This window comes from Oreochromis aureus, linkage group 15, assembly GCF_013358895.1.
Source record: "Oreochromis aureus strain Israel breed Guangdong linkage group 15, ZZ_aureus, whole genome shotgun sequence".
NCBI classification, from domain to species: Eukaryota; Metazoa; Chordata; class Actinopteri; order Cichliformes; family Cichlidae; genus Oreochromis; species Oreochromis aureus.
This window is the reverse complement of record NC_052956.1, coordinates 21,293,972-21,304,914: the sequence shown is the minus strand read 5'-3', so window position 1 is coordinate 21,304,914 and position 10,943 is coordinate 21,293,972. Positions and strand designations below refer to the sequence as shown.

Sequence of the window (10,943 nt, the reverse complement as noted above, 5' to 3'; positions counted from 1 at the left end):
ATGGTTAACACATCGATGAACGTGACACTAAACTGTCTTTAGGATTCACACCAGTTTCTACACACAGCAGGTCCTTATACCTTTTTTAATGTTGTGTAAGTATAATTCAGCTATCAAAAATAAAAGCAGATGTTTGCACATGTTTGGAAATGTTATAATACAAGTTCAGTACAAACAGAGCTGCTCAAACCACCAGAGTAAAAGTTTAATACTGAATATGAAAGAACAGGAAGTCAAACTGGAGACAATAATAGATGCTAGTTTGTACTGTGGTCTGTGGTGGATGGATCAGGTGTGTGTGTAAGAGAGAGAGAGTTTGAAAACACACAATAAAGTGGTTCACAAATATGTTTTTCATTTATTCGTATTATCATCCAAAACATGAAAAAGAAAAATGTAACATTGACGTTATAATTTGAATCATAAAATCTTTTACTATTTTTAAATGTCTTTAAAACTCACCTCCTCTCCACATCTCAAAAAGAGAGAGAAGAGCTCAGGGATAAAAATAAAGTATAAAGACAAACAATCAAAAGAGAAAAATTTATGAAGCAATAAAAAAACCTGTGATTCTGATCTCACTGTTTTACCTTCAGTAAACATCAGCAGCTGCAGATTTACACAACAAAAGATCCTGTTTATCATAACTAAATGAAGGATAAAATATTGTTTTAAGTTAGATTTATCTAAAAACAAATCTAACTGCACATGAAAAAGGTTTTAGCTAAACATGAGATAAAATCAAAACTTTTTTTTTGTTCCTTTTTTGAAACCTCTTTTCTGACAGGAGAAACATGATCTGAATGCTCTGTTGTGCCAAACTCATTTGTTTTGCCCAAAGGAGCTATATGAAATGTCTGTAGCCTTCCGTTCTTAGTTTTTCTTTCTTTTTTGCTTTTATTTATTTTCATTCTTATTCACTTTGTTTATGTGTAATTTAGCAATACAAGAGCTGACAGGCAATGAAAGGTAAGAAGGGGTAAAGAGAAGACAGGGGAAAAAGAGAGTGACACAAAAAATAAAAAGCAGAGAAAATCTTAGAAAAGAGACAAATAAAAGTACAAAGCACTCATAGTTAAGCTCAGCAGATCACCAACTGTTGCACCTGTAAGAAAACTGTAAAAAAATATATATATATATAAAAAGCAAACAGCACATCAGGAAAATACAAAGACACACATGTACATGGTCAATTTTGCTTTAAATGTGTGTGTGTGTGTGTGTGTGTGTGTGTGTGTGTGTGTGTGTGTGTGTGTGTGTGTGTGTGTGTCACAAAACGGACTTAATAATGAGGGTCAGGGGCCACAACAACACCCCTGGACCCAGAAGTAGACGAAGAACAATCCAGTTCAGCAGGGCCATCCAAAGCACCCCAGGAGTACTTGAGACCCAAGCCCACACGTCCAGATGACAACCATGTGCAGAAGGAGGAGGGAGGCCCCAGAAAGAGTTCCTAAAAGTTCTCAAGAACAGTGACCAGCAGGGAGTGGTAGGGAGGAGCAACCCTCACCCATCATAACAATGTCCCACAGAGCTCAGCAAGTCTCAGACTTAGACCCAGCCACACACACACACACACACACACACACACACACACACACACACACACACACACACACACACACAGTGTTTCAACAGCAATGGGCTCATTTTTGTCACAAGGTGATGTTTGAGTTGTTGATCAGTGGAGTCTGACAGAAGCAGAAGAGTCTCCAATGTTTTCATAGTTCACTCCATCTTCACCCTCATCATTAAGCTCCTGTGGAAAACAACACAACACACTTTAGATTCTCTCTGATATTCATACTTTGTGATGTTGTTTTCCTGTTTTGTTCGATGTTTTCAGTCTTTTGCATTTTTATTACATTTTTTAGATTTCTTATGATTACAGTTAAGCTTGGAACTTATAAATATTATTATTATTTTATTAATTAGTGTTATTAACTTAAATATTACTAACATATTTCTTGTTAGAGTGGATTGTTAAATGTTTGTCATTTTTATGCTTGCCAACTCTGAAAGGGATTCCACTGTCCTTCCCCCCCCCAGATTCTCGGGGTTCTGGGTAGGGGGCTGTAATGTTTTATTGCAGATACATCCTATCTGAAAGATCTGTTTGATGTAAGCTTCCTGCCCAGCAGGAGGACACACACACACACACACACACACACACACACACACATATATATACATACAGTGCCTCGTCTTTGTAACCAAGGGGGGTTAAGAGGGGAGGTACGTGTTGTAAACTATTGTGTGAACTGTAACAGTTTGTCAATAAATAGCTGCGAGGGAAGCTGCTCTTTGAAGGACTTTGGGCTGGAGACAGGTTAGGAGCGTGAGCTCCAAGAGCTGGTTCTTGACCAAAGGCCTCCCTTGCGCAAGTAATCGATCGAACACTGTTGCCTTGTTTTTCTTTCATGGGAATAAGTCCTGGATACAGCGGGGTCTGAGTTTAGACCCAACATTTCTCATATATTGGCTTCTTTTCATTGTCTTCTGTTATATTCTGGAATCAAATTTAAAATCCTGCCCTCACATAAAATGTCTTGAATAATCAGTAATACTGATATGGTATCACCCTCATAAGAGCACTTCCCTTTCAGACTGTGGGCTTCCTTGTGGTTCCTTGAGTATTTTACAGTCGAACTGGAGGAAGAGCCTTTGAAGATTAGGCCTAAAACTTTACTTTTTGCTCAATCATATAGTTAGGGCTGGATCAGGTGACCCTGAATCCTCTCTTAGTTATGCTGCAATGGCTGCTGGGGGATTCTCATGATGCGTGGAGTATTTCGTCTTCAGTCACCTTTTCACCCGCTATGTGTTAATAGCCCTCTCTGCATTTAATCATTACTTGTTATTAATCTCTGGCTCTTTTCCACAACATGTCTTTTGTCCTGTGGCAGATGGACACAACCAGTTGTGACAGTTGGTGTTTTGTGTCAGGTGTACTCAACATCTTTTGTTTATGGTTTAAAACAACTAATAATAAATTTCATGAACTTAAGAAAGTAAATCAAGCAGCTGCAGAGTCTGTTTGAGTTTACTGAACTTAGACATACCTGCTGTAACATCTAAGTGAATCAGCATCAATCAGCTTTTATTTGCTCTTTCTTGTTATCACTCGACCTGGGCTGGTTTAAAGAAGTTCACTATTAACTAGCTTATTAGTTGTTCGAGCATTCTGAAGCCATGAAGCTTCGCCTCCCAGCACACGCCAAAACAGTGACATAGGGTTGAAACAGAAAAGCAGAGCTCATGTAACATCTGCTTCTATCTTCTAGCTTTGGTGTCCTCTCTATTATTCCACAGTATTTATATAATTGGCTTTGCAGTGCTCCCTAGTCTGTGTATCGTTTGCTGTCGGATTTCACCTAGATCTGGCACCGGTAATAGTAACAAAAGTTACAGAGGAATACTGAGTGTTCAATCTTACAATGTTTTCTTAAGTCTATGTTTTGTTTCCTGAAATAACAAAAATAAAAAACAAAAAAAATTACAGTAAAACTCGAAGCTTTTTATGTATAAAAGTTTCATCTGTGAATGTTCTCACCTTTAGTTTTTGTCCACATGTTGACTGTAACAGCAGATATTAAGAGTGCTGCTAAACCCACAGACACAATGATACATCTCAGCAAATACAGACAATCTGAAAATAATAAAAATATTTTGGCTTCAAATTTCTGTTCAGTACAAAAGCCAAAGATTTCAAATCTAATAAATACAGTCGGTTTTCTAACATGTAGAGATGACGGTTGATGTGTTTTTGGACTGTGGAGTTTCAGGCTGCAGTATTTATTTAAAAATACAAAATCAAATATTCTAAATAAACACCAGCAATGAAAATGTTAATAATCAACTAAATGTGTTCAAAAATATATTAGTAATAAAATGTTATTTTATCTTTCATAGAAGCTAAACAGTCGATACAGATTTTAAAAAAACAGAGCGATTCAGTCACTACCGTCTGGTTGATTTGATGTTGTTGTCAGCGATGTCTTTACTTCCTCTTTTGTTGTCAATGTGTTTATTTTCACGGTTGGTTTAATTGTTGATGTTGTTGTTTTCACATCTTCACACAAAGAAATGCAATAACAACATTAAAGACACCAACAGTAAGAAAAGACTTGAAAGTAAGTGAACAACAACAGAGAGGAAACAGTGGTGAGATGTTTAACAGTCTAACAAGTCTCATTTTTGATGATGTCTCATGTCTGAGGATATGTTCTCTTTATCTTCATACAGACACTCAACTGTGAGTCTACAGTGTTCATATGTCAACACAGAGCTGTTCAAGATGCTTTATCATTGTTCTCATGTACATACACTGGTGAAGATGGAGATATTGTAAGAGAAAAGCAACAATAGAAAAATGAACTTCATCACTGTGATCATAATTATTGTGGTGTTTCAGTTTGTTGTTCTAACAGGACAGTTTGAGCTGAAAACATTAAGATGTAAATACTCACTGTTAATAACAGACAGATCAATCATAATGTCTGAATATTCTTGTGATCCTGTTGCTGTTTTGAACTGTCTGCAGGTGTAATGACCAACATCCTGATCTGTGACCTTCTTTATAACCAGAGAACAGTCTGCAGAAAGACTCAGTCTGTCTGGTTTAGGTTTGGCTTCTTTAATCTGCCCAAGTTCAAAGAGTGTTACTGTGCTGCTTGAATCACTGAAGATCCAGGTAGTACTGATACAGTTATGCTGACCTTGTATCACATTTTTACAAGACAGAGTAACATCATGTCCACGTTCAGCTGTGACAGTTTGAACAGTTTGATGTTGCTCAGTTGTTCCTGTTGAGAAAAAGAGAGAAATGTGAAACATCAAATATGTTATGAATATGAGTGTTATGTTTATAATGTGAAGTTTATTTTAAATATAACACAAGTTTAAGTTTCAACTTTAGTTTCCAAGAGTCAGCTCAAGTTGAAACTTTAACCATGACTGCCTCAGTTAAAGGAAGAATAAAGAATCCAGTTTATTAATTGAATGTGTTTCTATGTACACTTACCTTTAAACTGAAGCATCAGTGTCAGTAATGAAGACATTTGAATCCATGTGAATGCAGCCATCGTGCTTCTCTGTCTCTCTCAGTCTCTGTTCTTGCTCTCAGAGATGAACACAGCATCAACTTCCCACTCACTTCCTCATAGTGACATCACTCCTTTTGTCTCATGTTGCTGAATGAATTATTTCACTTCATAGCTTTTAACCATCCTTAGCTCCATCTCTCTCCCAGTGTACATATACAATGAATAATTTTTTTAAAATTATCTTTTATATTTAATCTTTTTTGCAGACTCCCCTTTCGTCCCTTTAAACAGACTGTACAACAATGGAAACATTTGTGATCAACAACAGAAACAAGGAAGTTAAATGTGTGACTGTTAGATGAGGTAGGTGTGGCATTAATGAAGCTATTGTTTACATGTTGACTTATTATTAGAAAACAGTGTTCATGGTGGGTTTTTTCAGGACACATGAAAAGAGGTCAAAATACAAATTCTTCACAAACCAAAGTTTTATTCTTAATGTTCACAAGGAAACAAGATAATATTGCAGCAATGACCACTTCCGCTCGATAAGAATACTACTGAAACAGAGAGAGGGGATAAATCTAGAGCTAAGGAGAGGCTACATACCCACACAGTAGGATGGACCTCACAGCACAAGCTCCCTAACTATTATAAGAGTGTTTTATATGATTATGAAGAATGTTTTGTCAGTTATGTTTTCAAATATTAAGATGTCAAACAAAGGGAGAACACAGTATGGCTCATGTTCAAACAAAGAAAGTTTGTTCATCAAAAATGTATCGATCAGTGATCAGAATGTCCCAAAGCTGCCCGGGGCACAGAGCAATAAGCATCTTTTAAAGTGGTGTAACTGTGATCCAGTGTGATGTTGTCCCTGGTGGGGCAGTCTATATGCTGTCTGTATTTAGGGAGTTCGTGGTTTAGGTTTGCTCTGTTAAAATCCCCAAGGATAATTGTAAAGGAATCTGGGAATTTCCTTTCCAGGGTGGTAATCTGGTCAGCCAGCTCGCACAGTGCGTTGTTCGCGTTGGCCTGAGGAGGGATGTAAACTCCGACCAGCATGAAGGAAGAAAACTCCCGCGGTGAACGAAACAGTTTACAATTGATGAAAAAACTTTCCAAGGAGTGCCGTGCGTAATCCTCGCCGACGTAGTTTCACCAGCGCACCAGCGCGAGTACCCCGTCTACGTCTCCTCCAGGAGCCACAGAGAGCTTCTGCGCCTCCAACTAAAATCTCCAAAAAAAACTTTCTGGGTTTGTGAAAATGGATAAGAACTATAGTGAGACGACTGCCTGATGTTTAGCAGTTGATCTCCGGAGAAAGTGATGTGGTCTGAGTGACCAAAGGTGCAGAAAATAAACAAAAACAAGAAAAGTGCGAGAGAGCGCAGTACCGAGGCTGCTATACGCGGCGCCATCTTCGCCATTGATATCATTGACATGATAGAAGCTGTAAACTCAGCTCTGTAGAGTTGAGTTTACTCTCATCTGAGCCTTCCTGAAAATACTTGATTGTTTAGCTTGTTGGATAAACTGCCTTAGAAACACAGACTGAGGCCAGCATAAAAAAGAATATGTTCTTCGTTACTTCCTCTCATTCCCCCACTTCTCTCATGTGTCCCACCTTTTTTCCGACACCAGTAGATGGCAGTATTGAACTGAAAAACAGGGGACATGAACTACAGAGACCATGACTTTATCTCAGTGTGTACGCCAAAGAACACAAAAGAAAAAAGAAAGAAAGGAAAAATATGTAAATTTTACTGTATATATTTATTTATTCCTGCATCTCTTCACTGGCTTTCGGAGAGATTCAGAATCCACTTTACAATTCTGTTATTAACATGAAATGCTCTGCAGGGACATGACAGGCCCCGCTTATATAGCAGAGCTTATAACACCTTTTCAATGCAGTCGGCCTCTCCGATCATTGAACCACGGTCCTCTAACTCACCCTGATTTTGAAACAAGAGGTAATGATGCTTTGAGGTTGTAGCGGTCACACTGTGGAAATCTTCCTCAGTCAATCAGGTTGGCTGACTCTGTTATTGTTTTAATCCTTTCACTTCATTTGTGACCATAGTGTCAAACCACACATGCATCTATGTGTGTATACTGGAATGAATGTCTGTCAGTATGACTGATTATGTGTGTGTTTATGTTTCTGTATGTTTTAACACTTGTACACTTATCTTCTAGACTTTTAGTCAAGACCGCCTAAACCAAGACTAAGACAATACCAAGACAGACCGAGTCAAGACCAAGACAAAGTCGAGACGAGAACAAGACTGAGACCGATGCAAAAAAGTCTTTAAAGTGCAGCCAGATGCTGCTTCGTTTACGGCTGTCAGGCATATTTATGTGTATTTGCGATGCACACGCACAGCCCTCCTCACCGCTGTCTACTGTCTCACTCACTTACCGAGAGGACAGACGCACGCTCCACTTGACTGTCGCGTCTCTCACCCTCTCTGTTTTTCACATAATGATATTATCCTATATCCTCACATGTGATTGGTCACAATATGGAGCGATTGGAGCATAGCTGAGCCACTGTGTGAGAGCTGAGCAGCGAAAGGAAAATAAGTGAGGAGCCGGCTCTCGCTCAATGGGTGTCGACTCTTCTGATTCACTACAAAGCACTCTCTAAGCACGGCTCTTAGAGCTGAAGCTTTTGCGCATGACACATTATCGAACGTTACGTTGTGTGTCATGGATACTGTTGACTCCAAATCTCCCGACCACTATGTTGATCTGAGACAGCAAGACCGAGACAGCGAGACCAAGACGAGACCAAGATCACGTAACAGTGGTCTCGAGACATCCAGCTCTATTATCTTTAGTGAGCAGCTTTTATTTGAACTGGCTTTTGAAAAGTGCTCTATAAATAAAGTTATTATTGTTTTAATACATTAAACTGCACATGAAAACAAGTTTTGGCTTCTAAATATGAGAATAAATCAAAACTTAAATGTTTTAAACAGCAGTGGATTCATGTCTGTGCTGAGCTGATGATGCCGTTGATCAGTGGAGTCTGACAGAAGCAATTCAATTCAATTCAATTCAATTTTATTTATATAGCGCCAAATCACAACAAAAGTCACCTTAAGGCGCTTCATAGATGCAGAGAAAAACCCAAAAATCACTTTGGTGACAGTGGGAAGGAAAAACTCCCTTTTAACAGGAAGAAACCTCCGGCAGAACCAGGCTCAGGGAGGGGCGGGGCCATCTGCTGTGACCGGTTGGGGTGAGAGAAGGAAGACAGGATAAAGACATGCTGTGGAAGAGAGACATAGGTTGATAACAGATATGATTCAATGCAGAGAGGTCTATTAACACATAGTGAGTGAGAAAGGTGACTGGAAAGGAAAACTCAATGCATCTGGGGAATCCCCGGCAGCCTACGTCTATTGCAGCATAACTAAGGGAGGATTCAGGGTCACCTGGTCCAGCCTAACTATATGCTTTAGCAAAAGGAAAGTTTTAAGCCTAATCTTGAAAGTAGAGATAGTGTCTGTCTCCGAATCCAAACTGGAAGCTGGTTCCACAGAAGAGGGGCCTGAAAACTGAAGGCTCTCCTCCCATTCTACTTTTAAATACTCTAGGAACAACAAGTAGGCCTGCAGAGCGAGAGCGAAGTGCTCTAATAGGGTGACATGGTACTACAAGGTCATTAAGATAAGATGGGGCCTGATTATTTAAGACCTTGTATGTGAGGAGCAGGATTTTGAATTCAATTCTGGATTTAACAGGAAGCCAATGAAGGGAAGCCAAAACAGGAGAAATATGCTCTCTCTTTCTAGTCCCTGTCAGGACTCTTGCTGCAGCATTTTGAATTAACTGAAGGCTTTTCAGTGAGTTTTTAGGACATCCTGATAATAGTGAATTACAGTAGTCCAGCCTGGAAGTAATAAATGCATGAACTAGTTTTTCAGCATCACTCTGAGACAGGATATTTCTAATTTTAGAGATGTTGCGCAAATGGAAGAAAGCAGTCCTACATATTTGTTTAATATGTGCGTTGAAGGACATGTCCTGGTCAAAAATGACTCCAAGGTTCCTCACAGCATTACTGGAGGCCAAGGTAATGCCACCCAGAGTAAGAATCTGGCTAGATACCATATTTCTAAGATTTTCAGGGCCAAGTACAATAACCTCAGTTTTATCTGAATTAAGAAGCAGAAAGTTAGCGGCCATCCAGGTCTTTATGTCTTTAAGACATTCCTGCAGTTTAAGTAATTGGTGTGTGTTACCTGGCTTCATGGACAGATAGAGCTAAGCAGAAGAGTCTCAGAAGAGAACTTGAAAATTATATACTGTGCAAAACAATATACGAAGTCAAAATTGAAGGGAAGGACATTATCACTTATTTTGAAACCAAAGAAAAATCATTTTTGTGCCATTTTCAAACTTTATATCTTACTGGGGAAGATCCAGATTCATAAATGTAATTTTCAAAACTTATCCCCATTATTTAATTTGTTTTTAATTTCTTAAACTCTCTTAAATGAACTTTAAATAAAAAAGGTTTATCACTGATTGAAATTCACTCAGAAATTTTCAACAAAGCTGTCACAGATACAATTTTCTGTACAAAGTACAAAGCTATTATGAAGTCTGTCACATCCCATCCAAAGTCTGTCATTCTTTTAAAATCTTTATTTATTCACCGTTTCTTATTTTCATTATGTTGCTTATTGTTCCTCTTATTTGTCCTGTATGTCTACTGTACAAAGTGAACTCGGAATGACTGACTGTTCACTTTACAATTTTCAATAAAGTTCTGGAAGAAAAAAAAGCAGAAGTCTCTCAGATGTTTTTATAGTTCATAAAGTCTGGACCTTCTTGTTGTCCTGTTGCTGTTTTGTACTGTAGGCAGTGGCGGTCCTAGCCTGTTTGGCGCCCTGGGCGAACACTCCCTCTGGCACCCCCCCCACACACACACACACACACACACACACAAACACACAAAACATGTTAAGGATTGTACATTAACATAAAACTGTTGTCCACACACACATATGAAGAGAGAGAGAGTATGCATAGTATGCAAACGGCTACCAAACAGCCATCATAATTCATCATACAATGAGAACAGGACAAATCAACAACTGACACTGACTAATTAATATTAAAATCTGTAACATAATGTATTGTTTGGAGTTTAGTCTGTTACTGTTACTATTTTTACCATTTCTTCTTGGGGCAACTGTAACCCACATTATTTCCTTAGGGATTAATAAAGTATTCTGATTGTTTCAGGATGACCTGCCATTATCCAATGACACATCTGCTTATCTGTATCTTTTGTTCGTTTCTTCTCCTCTTCTTTTCTCTTTTTTCTAAACTGAGCACCTGATGGCTTTGAACTTTTCTTGTCCATCTTCCATTGGTTTTAATTTTGCACTCCAGTATGAACACCCATCCCTCAACCAGAGGATCACCACAACATAACCTAACAGACCTACACCTTAGTTCACAGATTAACTTTGTCTAGGGTGTATTTCTGGGATTTCACACAACCCAGGATTCAAATCATGAATACATAATGGGCTTGGATTTACATCATTATGAATGAAATGTGCTCTATTTGAAGCAGCCGGACCCCTCCCTTTCGACGGGTTATGTGTGAGACTTTAAATCATCAAACTGTAAATTATAAATTTTAAATTGTTATTGATCCCTTTATCCCGAGTCCTAAAGTGTATATTTATTTTCTTACTCTACTATATTTGTTCGTTTATTTGCACTGCTGTAACTGGAGCCTCGCCGTCTCGTCTCTCTATATACTGGACTGTATGTAGCGGAGATGACAATAAAGTTTACTTTGACTTCAGCAGCGCAGGCGCTTTCGAGGGCTCTCGCGCTCAGTTTTCGTGTATAGAATTTCGAAAA

The 10,943-nt window shown here is 38.6% G+C and overlaps 1 protein-coding gene across 2 annotated transcripts; it reads right to left on the bottom strand.

Annotated features, from left to right (window-relative positions):
• Nucleotides 1-581: 581 nt before the first annotated feature.
• LOC120433248 lies at nt 582-5,112 on the bottom strand. Of its 2 annotated transcripts, XM_039599224.1 has the most exons (5): nt 5,024-5,112; nt 4,470-4,805; nt 3,965-4,072; nt 3,554-3,649; nt 582-1,759 (listed from the first exon to the last, which is right to left on the bottom strand). In XM_039599224.1, exons 1-5 carry the CDS (start codon nt 5,082-5,084, stop codon nt 1,752-1,754), a joined length of 609 nt encoding a protein of 202 aa, XP_039455158.1. In that variant the 5' UTR covers nt 5,085-5,112; the 3' UTR covers nt 582-1,751. The 2 variants fall into 2 exon arrangements, with proteins under 2 accessions (XP_039455158.1, XP_039455159.1); XM_039599225.1 differs by lacking the exon at nt 3,554-3,649.
• Between the last annotated feature and the right edge of the window lie 5,831 nt (nt 5,113-10,943).